The 21,190-nt window shown below is 43.1% G+C and overlaps 1 protein-coding gene across 9 annotated transcripts in view; it reads right to left on the bottom strand.

Moving 5' to 3' along the window:
- IL6ST (interleukin 6 signal transducer) overlaps positions 1-21,190 on the bottom strand; it is a 247,773-nt gene that overhangs the window by 88,619 nt on the left and 137,964 nt on the right. For all 9 annotated transcript variants that reach the window (XM_029576964.1, XM_029576954.1, XM_029576992.1 and 6 more), the window contains one exon: positions 565-731. In XM_029576964.1, the coding sequence (XP_029432824.1) occupies positions 565-731 (167 nt within the window). The remainder of the gene's footprint in view (positions 1-564; positions 732-21,190) is intronic.

The following is a 21,190-nucleotide window of genomic DNA, read 5'->3' as shown; positions in this document are numbered from 1 at the left end:
GAAAGACAGGTTAACTAAAACAATCTTCTTTTATGGATAAATATATAGGGGCAGATTTTTAAAGGGTTACGCGCGTACCCCTTTGAATCTACCCCAAACCCCCCCTGCGTGCGCCGAGCCTATCTTGCATAGGCTGCTGGCGCACGCAAAGCCCCGGGACAAGCGTCAAGTCCCGGGGCTTTCCTGGGGGGGGGGGGGGGGTGTGTTGTGGCCGGCGTGTCATTCGGGGGCGGGGCCGAGGCCTCTGAAACAGCTCCCTGGCAGGCACGCCTGAGTTACGCCTGCCTCTGGCAGGCCTAACTTTTAAAACAAAGGTGGGGGGGGGGGGGGGGGGGGGGGGGTGGAGGGAACGGAGGCAGGCTGCGCGGCTCGGCGTGCACAGGCTGCCGATTTTGGGCAGCTTTGCGCACCGACCCTGGATTTTAAAGGCTACGCGCGAATCTATTAAAATCCGGCGTACTTTTATAAAATCTACCCCATTGTACAGGAACACATTTTACTAAATAAGGGAAATCTGAGATGTTGTGGAAACAATTTAAATAAAGTTAGAAATCTTATATTCACCGATTTTCACAGGATCCACAGTGAGGGAGTCCGACCGGTTCCTCCCTAGCACATTTACAGCTTCCACCCAGAAATCAGTGTTGACAAAAAACAGAGAGTTTGGATCAAATATTGTACATGAATTATTTACACGATCTGGAATGCAGTCAGAATGTCTGGTATTTGCCCTAAAAGAAAGAGAAAGGATATTTATTACCTTATATGACAATAGTGACTCTACTAGCACTGAACAAGTTAATTCACCTGATGCTCATGTCTCTCCCACCAAAAAGCTTGCAAGCTTAGAAGAAAGGTTACCCAACTTTTAAAGTGACAGGGAGACTGATAGGTGAGGCACATCGGAATCTCAACGTTTGCAGCTCGGTATAATTAACATATTGCTAGCCCCCAATTTAAAGGCTTACAACAGAGGGCTAAATGGTTGAATTTGCTTTCAAAATAAGTCGAATGCGCAGGTGAAGACTTTTGCTATAAGCCAAGAGAAATATTTTGAAAGCCATTTCCACAGGTTAAAAAAATATAAAAGCACTTTACTTGTAACAATGAATTTTGTGAAAATTGCCCACCCTCAATATGGGTAAAAAGGGAAGGCATGTTCATGCTTTTCTTTTGAAAACTGGAGCAAAGCCAATTGGTAAAATCACTGGACTCTGCAACATTATAGGAATTTTTAAAAATTGCTCCCTAAGAACACAAAGGTACCTTTTCCTTGTGCTAGGCACCTTTTAAAATTTTTTTTTTTATAAATCAATATATTTCATCTGAAAAAGAATAACCATACTGCATTATAACTTACCAGAATAGCAAAACTGGATCTTTCAAACATTTTGTGGATGATATGGGCATTTACTTATGGAGACCATACAGCTTCCGAGACACAGGGGCCATACAACTTGGCTTTCTGGAGTATTGCATTTAAGCAAACTCTTATACATTATTACAGCAAGTAGATTGTTGAATCAAAAAAGCATGTGGGCAAGATATGGAACATCTCGTTGAGGATCCCTAGTTTGAGTATTTGCTACCAGTTATTTGCTCTGCTCTCCGTTCCCTGTTTTCTCAGGCTTCAGCCTCTATGCAGTTTCTCTTTTGTGGAGCAGCAGCCCTAGTTATGTTGGGCTGGGCCCCCCCCTTCCCCCCTGAAATAGCACTGCTGGGATATGCTACATTCTTCATGCTGTTGAGAGAGTATAAGCCCTAACTTTGGGCTGCCTTCTCCCGCAGTGATCAGCATCTCCAGTGGACTAAAGCTTCTCTTCAGCGCAAGACTGACTTATGAGCAAAGTTGTTGGTAGAAGAGGAGAAAGATGGGTGCCCATGCACCATGCCACCACTACAGCAGCGTTAGCAAGCTTCTGAGCAGCTGGGTCTTCAAATGGCTGTGTCTCTGGAAGAGGGACAGCCCTCCCCTCCTCCCAACCACCAGGAGTGCCACTTAGATCCACAACTGTCCTGCCCACAAGTACTCTGCTGATCTACACTTAAAACTGATTGCTGGTTTATATTTTTTTTTATTGAAACAGAAAAAAATTTTATTGTAATGAAGCAAATTCTTTTTTTTTAAGTTATTTATTTAACAGGTGTCTGCAAGTCAGGAATAAGTATCAAACCCTCTCCCATGAGAGAAGTATTCCAGACCTCTCAATCATGAACTCCTATAGACCCTAACAGTTGTCAAAAAAGTTCAATTTTTATGTTTTTTTCCAAACATGAATATACAAAGGTTATTTTAACACACTACTGCAATGCATCCTCACAGCTTGACAAGCCTGTGTCAAGCTATGGGGTTGAATTGAAGTTCTTGTTAAAATACATTTTTTTATATTCATGTTTGAAAAAACAGAAAAATTAGAACTTTTTGACAACTATTAGGGTCTATATGGGTGAATGACTGAGAAATTTGGGATACTCTCATGGAAGAGAGGTTTGGCACTTATTCCCAGCTTGCTAACACTCATTAAAAAAAAAAGTTTCAAAAAAGTTAAAAAAAATTAAATAAATAAATCTTTAAAAAAATTGGTTTCACTACAATAATAATTTTTCCTGTTTCTTGTTGAGTTATTGATTGTTGTTGGGACAGAGAGTTTGGCAGATTTCCTTAGTCTTATATTTCTTATTGGACATTACACAGAAAAATATGTCCACATTTATCAGACACATAATAACCTGCATTTGTTGGACATCCAATTTCAGAGACAATAAAAGCTCTATGTTGGAAGAGGTGTGTTCATGTGACTTGTTCTTAGAAAATTTCAGAATATAATATTTTAGGGAGAAGAGGGATATGTAAATTCTTTTGTTAAAAGTTGAATAAGTAATGAAGGGTAAAAGCAAATTTTCATGCCAGTTCTTTTGGCGACAATTGCAGTTTATGGGGTCCCTTGGATGGATACTTTGGTCACTACCATGTAAAGCCTCAGCACATGTGGATAGGCCTCTTGGCTCACTCACAGGCCGATACAGTACAGTGCGCTCTGACGGAGCCTGCTCTTGTGCACGCGTTTTCCCTTACCCCTTATTCAGTAAGGGGAGGAAAACGCGCGTCCAACCCGTGGCACCTAATAGCGCCCTCAACATGCAAATGAGTGTTTTAGCAGCTTTTTTTGCTGGGAGAAAAAAGCAGATTTCAGAAACGAAAAATGTTTACCTTTAGAAAATATTTTCCAAAAAAACTGAAATCTTCAAATATTCAGGTAAAGGGCAACTTTCTTCAAGATTCATTAGGAATATCTGTACAGAGTTAAATATATTAGAGCCTAAGACAGATGCAATTCTGTCTAAAGCTGGTTTGATGAAAACTCAAATTGGCCTGATGGAAAAATGATAGACAATTTGATTTGCTTTGTTTTCTTTTAATTATATGCAGGTAAAATTCAGACTTTGCAGGCCAAAAACATGCAATTGTTATTGGTTTGCAACAAATTAGATGATTTGGAAAAATTTCAGAGATATGAGCATCTTAAAGTTGTTAATTTCCCCAGAGTATGACTAAGCAATATGAAAAAAAGTGTCCATAATTATTTAAAGAGGTGTGTGGAATTCCAAAACAGGCCTTTTCACCTAATATCAAAGCTTTTTTTTAACCTTTAAAATTAGTGGGCAAGATTCTATGGTGGTGTTCAATTAAAAATGCTGGTTAACAAAATGGAAAAGGGAACATGACTGGCAAAATGTGTATGAATCCAAAATGTGATTGGATTATACAGATGTTTTGTACACGGATACAATGTGTTGGTTTTTGCAGATGTATCAAGACAAACTCATGGCCAGCCCTGGAAAGGATGAAGTTGGGGATGCAGCATTCACCACCCCCAACTGGGGAGAAGGGAGGAACAGAGAAGGGAACTGTGGTCACTGCTTAAGAGTGGTGCCTAGTGCTAGATTTAGGACCCATGATTATGGGGTTCCAGAGGGCACCCTGGGGCATGGCCTCCAGCCCAAGAATGGTCACTACAATGACTGAACTAAAATAAGCTGGGGGAGGGGGAAGAGAATAGGGGATAAATTCTAGGATAGTTGTGAATAAGAGCTCCTGCACCAGGAGCTTTTGGTCTCCAGTCCTGGTTCCAACTGAACTGAGACCAAAAGGGAGCTGGTCTCCACCCCCTCCCCCCAAAAAAAGAAAGACCTACTCAGGCTCAATGTCAAAGATTTTTTTTTACTAATAAAACAAGAGAATGGAGAAATTACTTACCTGATAATTTTGTTTTCCTTAGTGTAGACAGATGGACTCAGGACCAATGGATATAGTGTACTCCTGATAGCAGATGGGAGATGGAGTCATATTTCAAAGCTGACGTCAGCCTACATATACCCGTGAGCATGCTCAGCTCTTCAGTATTCTCTTCGGAAAGCCAGTGTGGATATATGTTGCTTAATACTTGATTATCTTTGATTGACCTTGAACTAGTTCAACTGATTATATATATGTAAAATTTGAAACTGGAGACCGCCAGTGCATTGAAACAATGAACGCCGACACCTGGGCAATTGCGGGTGTCTTGGATTAGAGGTAGGCCATGGCTTATCCTTACTTGCTCAGTCACGAGATTTGATATCCGAGGTTCTCTATTTCTGGAGCAGCCATGGGCGGGATGCTGAGTCCATCTGTCTACACTAAGGAAAACAAAATTATCAGGTAAGTAATTTTTCCATTTCCTAGCATGTAGCCAAATGGACTCAGGACCAATGGGATGTACAAAAGCTACTCCCCTACAGGGTGGGAGGCTGCCCGTGGCCCACTTACTGCTGCCCTTGCGTAAGCTGTGTCCTTCCTGGCCTGAACATCCAGGCAGTAGAACCTGAAGAAGGTGTGTAGGGAGGACCATGTCGCCACCCGACAGATCTCGGCTGGCGAAAGCAGCTTAGTTTCAGCCCAGGAGACTGCCTGGGCCCTTGTAGAATGCGCTATGACCTGTAGAAGTAATGGTTTTCCTGCCTTTATGTATGCTGCATTAATTACTTCGTTGATGCAGCGGCCTACGGTCGCCCGCGATGCCGCTTCCCCTTGTTCCTTCCCACTGTGAAGAATAAACAGGCGATCAGTTTTGCGCACAGTTCCCGATCTTTTCAGGTATCTGACTAGGAGTCTGCCGACATTTAGATGGCAAAGGAGGCGGAATCTTCAGAGTCCTTATGTTCATCTGAAGATGGTCTCGAGATGGTTTGGTTCACATGAAACTGGGAAACCACTTTCGGTAAGACAAAGGAGACTGTGCGCAGTTGCATGGTTCTAGGCCTGAGCCTAGGGACGGTTCCTGACAGGACAGTGCCTGAGTTCGGAGATGCAACGAGCTGAAGCACCAAAGATGCTGCCTTCAATGTTAAGAGGCGTGGTGGCAGACCACGAATTAGTCTGCAGGAAGTCCTGTCTAGGTAGAGATTCCATAGAAGTGCCGGCCACTTTAGGGATGGTCGGAGTTGTTTAACCCCTTTCCGGGAGTGGGACACATCTGGATGGGTTGCTAGTCTGATGCAGTCTACTTCAGCAGTGAAGCAAGTTGGAGCTTGAGGGAGTTGAGTGCAAACCCCTTCTTCATACCCTTCTGCAGGAACTCCAGGATCATGGATTATTGGCTGTCTGCAAGAGAATCCCACGGTTCTTACACCAGGCTTTGGATACTCTCCAGATCCGTATGTAAGACAGGGACGTGGAGACGCTGCGCACTGGAAACAGAGTGTCCATCACGGCCTTGTGTAACTGGGATTCTTCAGGCTGGGCCTCTCCAGGGTCAGGCCATAAGGGAGAATCGAGATGGACCAACGTGGAGGATTGGGCCCTGCTGGATGAGATCCCTGTGTGGAGGTAGACACAGAGGGTTCCCCGCAAGTAGTCTTCGCATGTCTGTGTACCATGGTCGTCTTGGTCAATCAGGGGCGACTAGTAAACTAGTCCCCTGTGGTGCTCTGTCTTGCAGATGACTCTGCCCAGTGGTAGCCACAGGAAAGCATGCAATAGGTCTTCCTGTGACCGGGTTTGGACGAGAGCGTCGAGTCCCCAGGGTTGTGGTTCTTGTCTGTGACTAAAGAACATGGGAACTTGGGCATTGAGCCGGGTTGCCAGTAGATCTAAAGCTGGGAGGCCCCAGCTATTTACTAGTTGGAGGGCTGTGGTCGACAGCGTCCTTTCCGCTGGGTCTAGGCTCTCTCTGCTGGAGTAGTCTGCTGAGACATTATCTTTTCCTGCGAATTGGGAGGCCGGGATCCCTCGTAGGTTTATCTCCGGCCCTGTCAAGAGAGGGTCTATCTCCATAGACCCTGCCGGCTCTTGGTTCCTTCCTGGTGGTTGATGTAAGCCACTGTTGTCGGGCTGTCTGACATTATTCTGACTGACCTACCCCGGAGTCTGTGGCTGAATCGCAGGCACGCTAGCCTGACTGCTCGAGCTTCCAGGTGGATTATGTTCCATTCTGTCTCTTTCTTGTTCCCTTGTCCCTGGACTATCAGTTCCTGACAGTGGATTCCCCACCCTCGCAGGCTCCGGTTCAGTGGGGATAGGCTTACTCCTCTGCTTAGGTGGACTTCCTGTAGTCACCACTGGGGTTGACCTGAACCTCTGCTGGTAGCTGGAGGTGCATTGGGTAGTCCTGGGACAGTGGATTCCATCCTGACAGTAGGGTGCGCTGGAGCGGTTGTGTGTGGGCAGTTGCTCACGGAACGACCTCCGGGGGTGATGCCATGAGGCCACAGGCTTGAAGGTAGGCCCATATCTTGACGCATGCATTGGTCATCAATTGTCATGATTGTTACTTCAGTTTTCTTCTCCTCGGGGAAGGAAAACTGTTCTGTTTGGTGTTCACGACCCATCCGAGCTCCTGCAGTAGGCTCTTGACTCTGCTGGTCGCCTGTCTGCTCTCCTCAGAAGATTTTGCCCTGATCAGCCCACTGTCCAGGAGAGGATGTACCAGGATCCCCTCCTTCTTCAGTGCTGCCACCACGACCACCATGATTTGGTGAAAGTCCTGGGGGCAGTTGCTAGGCTCAAGGGAAGTGCCCGGGACTGGTAATGATGACCCAGTATCGCAAAACGCAGGAAGTACTGGTGATCCTGATGAACTGGGATGTGAAGACAGGCTTCAGAAAGGTCCAGGGAGGTTAGGAACTCTCCCGGTTGTACTGCCATTATAACGGAGCACAGGGTTTCCTTGCGGAAATGTGGCATCCATAGATGACGACTGACATTCTTGAGATCAAAGATGGGTTGGAATGACCCTTCCCCCTTCTTGGAAACGATAAACTAGATGGAATAGTGCCCAGTAGTTTGCTGGGGCGTGGACACCGGAGTTATTGCCTTCAGACTGAGTAGTCTTGTTAATGTGGTTTCTACTGCCAGTTTCTTGAGTGGGAGTGGCAGGGTGATCTTATAACTTTGTCTCTGTGGATGCAGTGGAATTCCAGAGAGTACCCCTCTCGAAAGATATTTAGGACCCATTTGCCTGACGTTATATCAACCCATCTTCGGTAGAAGAGGGCAAGACGTAGAAAGGCTTTTTTGTTAATGAGGTCTGAAACTCAAGCACTAGGAGCCAGTTTTGTACTGTGCTATCCGAGTAAGTGCATAATAAAGCTGTTCAGAAATACTTATATTTTCTTTTTACCTGACCAACTTAGGGCCTTTTTGAATGGGAGGAGACAACCTAGTGTATCATGAAAGGAGTATTAGTATTAAGGGTAAAGATACAGGATACTAAGAATGATTAAGATAATTTCCTTTTAATCTCCTTGTAATGTTTCAACCCCCCTCATTGTTTCCTATGTAACAAGAGAAGTTTCTAGAATTTTCATTTATAACACTTCTATGTTCATAGAGTGAATATGTTTCTTAATTCTCTGTATTTCAATGCAAAAGTTTATTTTGTATATTAAAAACTGAATAAATAAAAAAAAAAAAAAAGTTGGCCTCCGGGGCATTCCATTCCAGGTCAAGCAGTTCCTGGATGGCTTCCAATATAGGACAGAAGCATGAGGCCTTACGAGAGGGCATCAAGATAGAGTTCCTCTTTGTTCCACCATAGGGTCAGTGCCCGGAATGCCCTGCGTCTTCGGAGTCTGAGAAAAAGGGCTGGTAATTCGTCCTTGTGGAAGAAGTGAAGCATGGTTCGGTATGGTTCCATCCCTGAAGGAATTTCTCCTTCTTCCAGGGAGTCGCTCTCCTCACTGAGGTGTCTGGGCCCCTAATAGGGAAACTCTTGGTTAGGTGAGGCCTGTCGAGGCATCTGAGTAGTGCCGGGAGGATCTTGTGCTCCCGGCCTGGGTTGAGCCTGTTGCTCAGCGGAGGCTGTTCGCAGCCCTTTGAAGAATTCCACCCAAGAGGAGGTCCCTGGGTCTATGTTGATCCCAGGGGAGGGGTGGAGTTATGCCCCAGAGGTGTCCTCCTGGGGGGAGACTGTACTGAGATACGTAGGTCTGGGGGATCAATCCTCAGTAGTTTCGGACCCCTCTGACAGTGGGGGTCTGTTCCCCTTGGGTTCTTCGCACCGCGGGCATAGGCAGGACTTCAATTCAGTCTGCGTGGCTCTTACATGGCAGGCTGTGCAAAGAGAGGGCCTTCTGGCCTTCTTAGACGCCGGTGCCATTGAATCAATGTCTAGGTGCACAAGTTTCACTGCATGCGAGAATTTGTGCGCAGCTGTAGTTATGTGCTCGACATTTGTGCGCGGCCGTAGTAATGTGCACAGTAATTGTGCGTGGCCATAGATATGCACGTGGCATTTATGTGTCTGGAGGCGCTCCAGTGTGCGCACGGCTCAGAAGTGCACTCGGCTCCAAGTTGTGCATGCAGCTATGCGCGCAACTCTATGGGGTGCGCACAAGTTATGCGCATAGGCCGCCGGAAGATCCTGCGCGTACCGCCGAGGGGGAGGGAAGATGGCGCCGACAACCACCGCGTGCAAAATGGCACCCCCTTAAGGGTCTCCACATGTGTGGAATCTTGGACCGGATCGGGGTCTAGCCTAACCAAGGATGTTCGACCCGATCGGAATTCCCTCTTTAATTCGCTGGAAGCAGAGTTGGTACAGTGATCAGAGTTCTGGAGACCGGAGACCTTAAAGTAAAGTTTCCTTCTTACCTGGTCTCGTCACTTACCGCTTGTGTATCAGACAGTCTCCAGCTGTGGGGGAGAGGGTTTTACCTTCACCGCCGCGCTCGGATGAGCACCCGCTGCCTTTCAGCCACTCTGGGAGCTAAGTCCATGCCAGGACCAAGGCACACCTCTGAGGGATATCGGAAATCACCTCAGGCATTCTCGACTGGGGAGGGACCCTTAGGTTTCACCACAGGAGAGCAGGGCTCGATCTTCTTAAAGGTACATTTCTTTTTGCTGTAGATTTCTTTTCTTTTTGCTGTAATTGTTAACACTATTCTAGTGTGGAATAGTGTCCGCATCTACTATGGGAGATTGAGAAATACTGAAGAGCTGAGCATGCTCACGCGTATAGGTAGGCTGACGTCAGCTTTGAAATCTGACTCCATCTCCTATCTGCTATCAGGAGTACACTATACCCATTGTTCCTGAGTCCATCTGGCTACACGCTAGGAAATTTAGATTTGGAAGGGAAATTTCAACTACTATACCCCAGCAAATTGTCAAATGAGGATAATGGGTAAACAAAATCTATTTAGAGCCTAACCTAGCTTAGAGAACTTTTGAATAGTAAAATACTTTCTTCTACCGAAGATATAATTAATTCTTTTATGAGCCCTGCAGTTTCCTCCTGCTTCTTGGAGCTTCCAGCTCAACCCGAACCAGGGGGTTGGATCTGGCACTATGATCCTTCATTCACAACTACCCAGGGATTTTCCCCCCATTTTATATCTCCTCCTGTGACTGTAGTGACAGTCCTTGACTGGGAGCCATGAACCAGGGCTGCTTTCGGAACCCTGAAATCATGGGTTGTAAATCCTGCCACTAAGCGCTGGTGCACGATTACTAGGACTGTACATGGGGCTGTGACTGCTGCCTCTGCAGAGGATCTTGATTAGGAATTGAATCCTGGACTCTCACAGCCACCAAGGCAGCCCAGATGAATTCTTTATCTAAATCTGATTTAGAATAACTAAATACAAGATTACAAATACTCAAATTATAGCAGTGATTTTCATAGCCTCCTCCTGCTCCTAGTTAGGCATCCTTACCTAGCCCCAAATCAGAGGCATGCTCCTCATCTTTCTGTTGTAGCTCCAAACTGACATGGTCATTTTGTGTTTATATTGTGGGCAGGCATGGATTTTACATTTTGCAGCCCATAGGTACTAAATTTAGAAACGCTCTATTACATTGGTCCCTACATAAGAACATAAGAAAATGCCATACTGGGTCAGACCAAGGGTTCATCAAGCCCAGCATCCTGTTTCCAACAGTGGCCAATCCAACAGTGGCCTTAAATATGCTGATGCCAAATATTGCTGGAAGGCACTGCCCATTAATGTCCCTGCCCAATATCTGTTTTCTTTCTCTCCCTTAACTCCCTCCCCCAGCTTCATGTCCTCCCTCTATCTCTCTCTATCATCTATTTCTCTATTCTTTACCCACTACCAGCTGTAGGCTAACTGGCACCCTGCACGAAAACTGAAATTGGTGCCTCTCCCTCTCCCTGGATAAAAAACACAAGTACCGTAGTATTTATTTATTTGTAAAATATGTTCAACATAAACGTCTCATAACTTAAGGTAATACTGAAACCCCACAAAAATAAAGTATATTGTGAATTTAAAGGAGTTAATATGAATCTATTACAACTGTAAGCACCATGTTAATTAAGCCAAAATGATATTTCCACATATCACACTCACTTCCACAGCACAGCCCCCCTACCTTTAAACAGACCATAAAATTCACAAGAAGAAGTTGTTGTAAGGGCATTCTATGAAATAAGAAAACTCTGGCCAGTTTCCACCACCCAATAAAACTACCATGAAAATTATCTGCTAGTATCATTCAACCAATTCTTCTATATGGGAGTGAAATTTGGAGTCTATACAGGATGGGATAGAATCTCAATGTAATCCCTACACTTTCAGTTCTCAAACACTCCATATCCACAGAAATTCCCCAAATAGATGCAGAGCATAGTTAAGATGTTTCACTTTACTGCTTAACATACAAAAAATATATTTTCATATTCTGGTATCACGTCACTAAAAAGCTTTGTCCATTACCAGAAACTGTGACAACACAAAACTTTGCAAAAAACATGCTTAGCACCTATGTAGCAAACTTTCCACACCAGAACAGCTCTCTCCCTGGACTTAAAAAGTAACAACCCAGTATTCCTCCTACTAAGAAAAGAGAACAAGCCAAGCTGTTATAGAGCCCTAAATAGAAATTAAACATTACTACCTCACCTCAGTCACACATGCAGAGCACAGACAGTGTCTTACCAAATACAGAATAACTAACCACAAATTAGGAAGAGAAATATACAGATAAAAAGTGAAATGGAAACATGTAATGCCTAACTTTATTTATACATATATATAACTTTCTAATCTTCATTTCCCTTCTCATTCCAAGTTATTGTTTTCCTTGTTATATGTAACTGCTTTTCTGCACTATTGTTTAAATGGTAAAGTTTATTATAATTTCACCCCTGTTTCTTGTGAACCAGCATGATGGGACCTCTGTCTTGAATGTTGGTATATAAAAAAACTTAAATAAATAAATAAATAACTCCGCATGTGAAGCAACACTGGAGAAAGAGAAATATACTTCCTCCTTGTGAACAGGGCTGATGCAAGGAGATTAGGCACCCTAGATACCCCAATGGTCGTGCCCTAGGCCCAGGCCGCCTAATGGTTCTGCTGGTCCTGCTTGTGAAGGAGGGTCCTCATTACCCCTCCTTAACTTGTGCGGGAACTGGATAGATGCCTGGCCCACCCTGATTCCCATATTTATTTATTTTATTTCCAAATAGAGGGGAAGAAGTCAGTGGGACCCTGCTGGGTAGGAAAAGCTCTGTGGGTGGGACCCAGCTGGGCAGGTTAAGAGGCAGAGATCAGGAAGCTCCTGCGTCTGTGGGAAAAGGCAGCAAATAAATACAATTCTGACCTAAGACTAAATAATCCTGCTGGAGGTAAGCAGGGTCACTAGGAGAAGGCAGCTCCTATATCCATTTGAGTCCTGACTAAAGCTGCGAGTGTTGCTGCTAGAAGGTAGGCACGCTACTCTGTATGCTACAAAGTGTGAATAAAGTTATAATCTGTTAAGAAAAGGCTGGAGTCAGCCTGGTTTCTGCCTCCAGCCTAAAAGCTGCTTGGTCATCCCACATTCCAGTACTATACAGAATACAAAGAAATGAGTATTTCCAAAGCTGGCACATTCCAATCACTAAAAACTAAAAATAATGTTTGTTTCCTAGCTTTATTTGGATATTTTAAAAGCCATACTAATAAGAATACATATTTAAAAACAGCTGATGAATAGAACATCCAATAATTAATAAAATATTTTAAAACACCCCTCCCTAATAATAAAAACCAATAAAGGATTAAAAAAAAAAAAGTGCTTTCCATACCTAGAAGACTTTATTCCAGTCACCCTGAGATTGTTGTGAATTAGTCAGGGGTGGGAGCGTACACATACACTCGTATGCTTTTTTTAAATTTTTACATGCATTAACTAATCACAAGAATTTCTTGTACAGTAAACATGAAATGTACAGGCACTAATATAATAAGAAAAAATAAAAATAGAGAAATCTGTACATTTCTCATTTGAAAAGGAAAAGGGGGAGATCAAAGAGCGATAGGAATGAAAAAAAAACCATAGCTAACATGAAGGTATCTGATGTGACATTTACAAAGGTACAACAAAATGAATTGGGCCCCCCTTGATAGTACCTCAGAGCGCATGGAAAGAAATGTTTTCCTACAAAATTGAGTTACTCTAGTAACATCAGGATTAATTCATCATTTCTGTCCATAGAATAACGATGCCCTATTACAAAAGAAAAATCTAGGGACAGTATTTCTGTCTCACAAAAAAGCAAAAGATACCAACAACGTTCCTCTATTGGAAATCTCAGTCTCATGTGATGATCTAAGTAAGATTTCAAGAGTAATCTTTTGGGAGGCTTCCAATAGTGTCTTCTTCTGGTTTAGTTAAAAAAAAAAAAATAAGCCTTGGTTATTACTGGCATTGTTCCAGCTGGAATTTTAACATAAGAAATAGAACTCTTGAACAAATCGGAAGGAGAAATCAATTTTATAACAGGAAATTTTAAAATCCTCAAATTGTGACTCCTCAAATAATTTTCAATATTTTCCAATTTCTTAGAAGAAATTTGGATCAAATTGAACAAGAGCCCGTTGAACTTTCCCAACTGAAGCCAGCTGAGTATCCAACACCTCCAGTTTAGTACCAAATGAAGAAATCAAACTTGCATTTGCCAAAATATGGTGATTAGTTTTCTAAAGTAACTTTGGTTAAAGAAGAAATGGAGGTTTCAAGAGAGATAAGTGCATTCCACACTACCTAGGGTAATCTCAGGGGGTTTAACAAGTCCTGTATTCAAAACCAAGGCTTTCGAGGCTGCACCACCTCCACGCGATACAATGCACTCACACGAGTCTCCTAATGGGGCCGATGTCATGTCCATAGCTGGGAGAATGGCCGTTTCTGTTACCTCCAGAGCAGGACTCTCCCCTCCAACAGTGCCCAAAAATTACCTTCGCATCCAAGTGATGTAATTTCCCAGCAGAAGTGGTCACATCACGTTCCAATTTCAGGTTTACCTGACTCACTTCCAGGGAGATCAGTGAGCAATCAGAGGTCGTGAGCAGGCACTGGTGAGGAGGAGGGGAAAGGCATGATCAGTACTCCGGGGCTTAAAGATATTTCTTTGGTCAGCGGGAAATGATGTTCGCTTGGCGTCATTCCCCGCAGTGACCAAGACACTGATTCATAGGTGGCATAGCTGGAACCCTCAATCAGGGGGCTGGTGTAAGTCAAGCGAAGGGGAACTTGTAATGTTGCCCCTCAGCTTAGCCTTCCGCTGTATATAAGGCATTTTGATAAAGAATTAGTGCAAGAAGTAAAAGCTTGGGGGAGGAGAGTTTTCACAGCGTTCCTCACACAGTGGCCATCTTGAACTCCTCCCCAACAGTGCCCAAAATCACTTTCGCATCCAAGTGATATAATTTTCCAGCAGAAGCGGTCACATCGCATTCCAAGTTCGGGTCTACTCAACTCACCTTCAGGGAGGTCGGTGAGTGATCCAAAGTCAATACTCTTGTATGCTTACTCACAAATAATTCCTGACACTCACACATATGCTGTTACACTATCTTCATGTTCATACACACATGCTCTCTCACAATCACACATGCTCACCCAAACATTGATTCTCACACATTCGATACTCACTCACGTTCACTGAAACACAAATGCTCAGTGACTCATGCTCTCACATGCTTACTCACGTGCTCACACATGTTCACTGATTCATGCTCGCTCGCTCTCTCTCACACTCACTCTTCACTTCAGAAATAAATTGAAAAAATTGTTTTTTCTTACATTTGAGGTCAGGGGGATCCAGGCAGAGCCCCAACAATAATGTCTCAGCGAGCTGCCTGTTCTTGGTTGGTGTTGGAAGGGGCAGTCTGGAAAACCTTGATATGGGGGGGGGGGGGAGTTCAATTATTACTTTTTGCTTGAGAGGAGCCCAAAGACTGAGAGCAGGGCGAGGAGTTGAGCCTGTGCTGAGGCAGTAGCAAGGGGCCTGCTGACTACCTCTGCTGGTTGCCTACAAAAGCATGTGAGGGAAGGAGCCAGGTTTGGTGGGAGAAAGGAGTGCGTGAGCAGAACAGTAGCAAAAGGCCCATGGAGCCACCGCAGATATCAAAATAGGAGACCGAATATTCAGAGGAGTCTTGGGATAGGCTCCTGCTCTGCAACACAAGCTTCTGCGGGGCCTGCTGTAGCAGAAAGAGGCAGCGAAATTTTTTTATTATGCTCCATGGGCTCATTGGGAGGAAGGGTTGACAGCAGCATGAGGACCAAGGTGGGAACTTTCTATCAAGGAGAGGGATGTGGTGAGAAGTACTGGACATGGACAATGTAGCCAGGATCTAGCGACTGGTGACCTCCATGGCAGCTCCTCTGTTATAATCTTCAGTAGGTACCTTGTACTTGCTCCTTTTCCTGGGCTAGCCGCTTCTTAAGGAGGGCTGGGATGGGTCTGTGCTGCATAAGTGGTCCGGCAGAAACCATATTACGTGCCTGAACCAGCAGCCTAATGATGATGATGATGATGATATGGGATGCAAAGCGCCAGTATGGGAGAGAACAGAAGAAGCACTGATGGAAGACGGGATGACAGCTACATCTGTGGGTCTGCGGTACCCAGTAGTCATGGCACCCTGTGCGATTGCACATCCACTCCAGCATCATGCCTTTCCCATCCCATTCTCACTTCCTCCACTGCAACCCCCTTCCTTCCTGACTTGGCATCTGTTATATATATACACCAGCTGGTGGCTGTGCCTGCTGCAAACTCCATGGTGCCCTCCTGTTAAGATGGTGCTACACGCACTGCTTTGCCAATGGAATCCAAGCTCCCCAGTTCAAAGCAGTCACCAGAGGAAGATGCAAGGGCGACGCACAAGGTATGACTCAGAGGGGCATCTGCTTTATTGGGAGCCCTGTACATGCACCTGGAACCTGGATAGCTATTTACCATGGTGAGTAGGAGCGGGAGGGTCCTTCAAGCTTGGTGGTAATTGCCAGCACATAGCGCTTTTGAAATTTTGGTGCCAGCGGCAATTGCCTCTGTTGCCTATGGGAAAATCCAGGCCTGATTGTGAGTGCTGGTAATGGGGGGGGGGGGGGGGGGGGAATACATTAATCCAAAATGGTTCCTAATGTAAGGGTGCTTTGAGAGAATTCTCTATAAAGGCAGACTAGCTTGGTGGCAGTGAAGAAATAGAAAGATAATGGCAGCATAATCACAGCATAATGAGATTGCACTGATCAGACTTGTAAACAGTCAAGGCTGAAATGCTAAAGTATGTTGAAGGTTAACTATTATGCTAAAGAACAGTATTGAGTTTTGTTTCTGCCTTGTGCTATGTTATGTGCCATGTTCTGCCTTGCCTATGTTACCAAGCTTATTTATTTATTATTTTTATATACTGACATTTGATCTCAATTGAGATATCACACCAGTTTACATTCAGGTACTGTAGGTACTTCTCTATCCCCAGAGGGCTTACAATCTAAGTTTTTGTACCTGAGGCAATGGAGGGTAAAGTGACCTGCCCAAGTTCACAAGGAGCGACAGCAGGACTCTAACCCTGGTCTCCTGGGTCATAGTCCACTGCTCTAACCACTAGGCTATTCCTCCTCCCTTTATAAGGCACCTCCATTACCAATAACAGGAACAGATACATGTACAATTTACTATATGTGCCTCTATGTAAACCGTTGTGATGGTAATCTACTGAACGACGGTATAGAAAAGATTTTAAATAAATAAATTGTGGGCTCAATTTACAAGAAATCATTTGACTTATAAGAATCCAGTCTTGGCATATTAGAGATAAAATTATAATGCCAGCCAATTAGAATATGTTATGGAAACAAATGAAGCTATTGGAATGTAAGTTTAGAGGCAGGAAAGTATTTAACGGAGTGTAACAGCTCAAAAGAGCTGAGCTGGTGTTTACTCTACATTGCTTGATAAGTACTGCTCCTTATAAGATAAAATAAAAAGATTTTTCTCTTTCTAGTTAATATTCACTGTTTACTGGCACCCCCGGCACTTGAATCTTAATTTTAGGAAGTGCAATGTAAGCTGAATACTAATCCAAAGATATTTTGCATTCAACAGAACCATCATCAATTATCCTTACATCAGAAATGATCACACTTCCCTCAGCATAAACCCCCAACCTACATGCTATATGGCAGCATGTGAACACAAATTAGCTATCACACCACTTCTGCTTTCTGCACAATGTTGGCACAACATGAATTTTAAAAATCTGTTGGATAGTTGTGAAGATCTTGTGATGTATATCAGCTCAGCTGAATTATGGGTTTTGTGTAGGCAGCAGAATTTTGTAGGCGTAAGGACTGTATACCCCAGCATACCTATATCTCCCAAAGAGATGTTCCATAGGTTTAGCAGTTTTGTTTCAAAGACGAGAGGTATTCATCTAGAATCACCTTGCTCATAATATATACTATCAATTTTCTCAGTTTATTTCAGCTTACTGTATATACCCGTGTATAAGTATCTCATGAATAAGTCAAGGGTATTTTTTGGGCCCCAAAATCAAGATTTATCTGTTACCCGTGGATAAGTTGAGGGTAAAACCTAGAGGGCTTATGAAATGGTGACATCTTACTAAGAAACAAACCAATAACTTAAGAAAATCTGCTTTTAAAAAATAAGTGAATAAAGTGTCTTATAAGAAACATTTAACAACTTAAGAAAATGCCCCTGCTGTTAGAATCCTTGTGTCCCTCCCTCTCCCAAGGCTGCCCTCCCATCAGAATCCTTCCCTCCCTCCCTAATAGCTGACTCCGTCAGAATCCCTCCCTCCCTCCCCCATGGCTGCCCCTCCGGTTTGAATCCTTACCCCCTCCTGATTCCTTAATTCACCTGCTATCTGGACAACAAGGGCACTTTCATTTGCTGAAAAATGTCCTTCCTCCTCCCCCGCGGTGACCCAGTATAGTGGTAGGTCAGCTTCTCTCCTCAAAACTCCTCAAGATCCCTTAACTCGAACGCTTGCTGCTATGACGATAAACTTGTGGTCGCTCAGGCGTGTCCTCTCTCCTTCCCCACAGAGTCCCAAGTAGCACGCTTTGAACCACGTGGTTCTAAGTGCACCAATCAAACTATGGCTTGGGAGGGGGGAGAACGTGCCTGCGCAATTGAAAGTGCCATCATTGTCCTCATAGCAATGGGTAAGTCAAGGGATCGGGAGGAGGAGCTGATGAACGATTCAGTCATGCATCTTTAATTACAATACTGGCATTAAAGTGGATTTTTTTTTTTTAATGATGTTTTACCATCATTTTGGACAATTTTGTTCTCCAAATATAATAAGGACGGATTACCATCATTTTGGACATTTTGTTTCCCAAGTTAAGTGCACTTTTTTTGGCAGTGGGCATTTAGATTTTTTTGGTGAGTGCATGTGTATGAGTGAGGTGAGTGACAGTGATTTATAGTAAGGGGTTGATTGGGGGGTTTCAGAATATGAATCTTATTGGTACAAATTGATACAAATAATGTTTTAGACATCTTATTGATTAGAGATGCATTAGTGTGATATATATTATAGGTTTTGTAAGGTAATATGATTTATGTGAATTTGAGAATTATTGAGGAAATAAAACTTGCTGTTACAGTATTTAACATTTAGTGTGAGGTAACAATTTATGTTGCAATAGGTATTGTTCTAAGTGAAGTGATACCATTAATGTGGATTGACCCATGGATAAGACGATCGCGATTTTAAAGATGGATTTTTGGAGTAAAATTTCTTGACTTATGAGCATATATGGTAATTATATAAAAGATCAGATGGTTTGTAAAAGCTATCATTTTCCTATAAATGGTATTAGGGGAGTTAAAATGTGAAAATCATCCAAATTCAAATTTCTATTTCAAACTATTGTTAGATTTCTTAAATCGTTTCAGGGCATTTGACCAACTAATCAATTTAACCAATATAATTGTTTTGGAAATATCCAAAATATATTAAGCAATTGTTTTCTTAAAAACAGTTCAACAAGTCCCATTTAAGCTGCTGCTCCTTGAACCCGTGCATGAAAAGGCTCAGTTATTACATCCCACTTGCTAACCAGCAGCATCATGGATGCTTGTGGGTCATTGCCAGTCACAGCTTGTAGACACAGAAAATCCTAATTATTCTTTGCATCTCTTGACCCATCAGCTCTAATGCAAATGCGCCAAGGCTGATTTGCATCAAATAAAAGTTTAGTCCATGAAAGATGAAATGCACAAGTAGAACCGCTCTAGAAGTACAGGGAATTCTAAACATATCCAAGGCAATCCTGAGCAAAACATTCTTGAGATAAGAAGGTGTTGCTGCACAGAGAAACTAATATGCTTACAATATTGCTCTGCACTCTGAAAACACCAAAATACTCCCGAAGTAATAATGTCAGATACAGATCACGAGATCAGGCTCTCTCAAGGCACAAAAGCAATCATGAAATACAAAGTACTCCTAAATGATAAAAAACCCAATAAAAGCAGAGAACTCCTCACAGCACAAAGCAACATGGAGGAAACAAACAGGACTGAAACTCAGACACCTTCAGCAGCAATTTTGTTTAACAAAAAAAAGACAAAAGGGATACCAGCAGCAGCCTCCGCCTTTCACTTTTTTACAGCTTCCTTGCCATCAGAAAAGACGTTGGATGATCTGTCTTGAGGAGCAATAGCACACCTAAATGAGATATTAAAGCATTTTCCAAGTATCAAAGTGCACAAAGCACTAACATGCAGAGACAGTCTCATGACATAGAAGCATATTCAATTACTCAAATTAGTTTTAATGAGAAGTCAAACTGCTCACAAAAGTGTACAAACACGGAGATAAATCATGAATCGAGCAATGAAGCCTCTTACCACTGACAGATTCATTTTTTTTTTTTAACTATTTATCATTTTTACAAAATAAATTACAAGAATAAACTTGCAAGAGAAACAACATTTGACAAGAAAAAGAAAAAATGTTATTAAAAAATAACAATCAGTCAAAAGCTAATAAGAGTACCACAATTAACAGAGAAGACCCAGAAACTGGGAGAAAAAAAAAGGAATTAGGAAATCTGTCCCACGAGGGCAACAAAACTACTTCATCTAAATACATAGTTTAGAGCTAAATCAAAAATCTAAATAATTCCAACCTTATTAGCCTTCATTCAGTATTGGAGGCTCAAGAATTAGCGTACGGAGATGCAAAGAATCAAACAAGAAATGCTTCAGTTGAAAAAACAATCATACATTTACACAGAAAACGTAAGAAAAAATGAGCTCCCAAAGCTAATACTTCCTGACGCATATCTAGAAATTCCTTTCTAGGCACCTGAGCAGCCCTACAAAAATCAGGAAACATCTGAATTTTACAACCCATAAAGGAACTATGCCTTGCACAAAATACAAGTGGAGAATCAAATCGCAATCATAACAAGAGGGAAGCAATACTAAAAGTGTAGCCACTACCATGGACTCCAAAATAGCAGAGAGATACAAACTAGTCACTTCCTATATATGTGATATAGTTTTATATTTATGATTAGTATTGAGGCTTATACTTACAGCTCCTCTGTAAGTGACACACATTTTGGTGCCCTACCCACAAAATAAATTGGTGCAGAGACTGTCTCTCCACCTGCTCAGCAAGGGACAAGGCTACTTGCTACTTACTTGGCTGAGTCTGTCTTTCTAAGTGTCTAGCATGTATACCAATGCCCCATGGTCTGAATGATTCCTATCAGGCTGATACAGTACAGCGTGCTCCGCGGTTGGACGCCCGTTTTGTGTCGAAAACGCACATCCAACCCCCCTGAAACTAATAGTGCCCGCAACATGCAAATGCACGTTGATGGCCCTATTAGGTATTCCTGCGCAATTCAGAAAGCAAAATGCTGCACATTTTACTTTCAGAAATTAATGCCTACCCGAAAGGTAGGTGCTAATTTCTGCCTGCACCGGGAAAGTGCACAGAAAAGCAGTAAAAACTGCTTTTCTGTACACCCTCTGACTTAATATCATGGCGATATTAAGTCGGAGGTCCCAAAAGTAAAAAATAATTAAAAATAAAAAAATAAAAACATTTAAAAATCAGCCCGCGGCTTGAAAACTGGATGCTCAATTTTGCCGGCATCCGGTTTCTGAACCCGTGGCTGTCAGCGGGTCCGAGAACAGACGCCAGCAAAATTGAGCGCCTCCTTTTACCGTGGGCCCTAATTAGCATATTTTTATTTACTGTACCACGCGCACAGGACACTGGCCTGTGCGCGCACTGGGAGAGCGGGTGCTCGCCTGCTCTCCCGTGTTTCTTTCTGTATCGGCCTGTATGTGCCAACTATGTCCTAACTTTACTGGTTCAGACTATGCTTGCCACATTTTGGAACTGCAGA

This window comes from Rhinatrema bivittatum, chromosome 1 (genome assembly GCF_901001135.1).
Source record: "Rhinatrema bivittatum chromosome 1, aRhiBiv1.1, whole genome shotgun sequence".
NCBI classification, from domain to species: domain Eukaryota; kingdom Metazoa; phylum Chordata; class Amphibia; order Gymnophiona; family Rhinatrematidae; genus Rhinatrema; species Rhinatrema bivittatum.
This window is presented reverse-complemented; position numbering and strand designations above follow the sequence as displayed.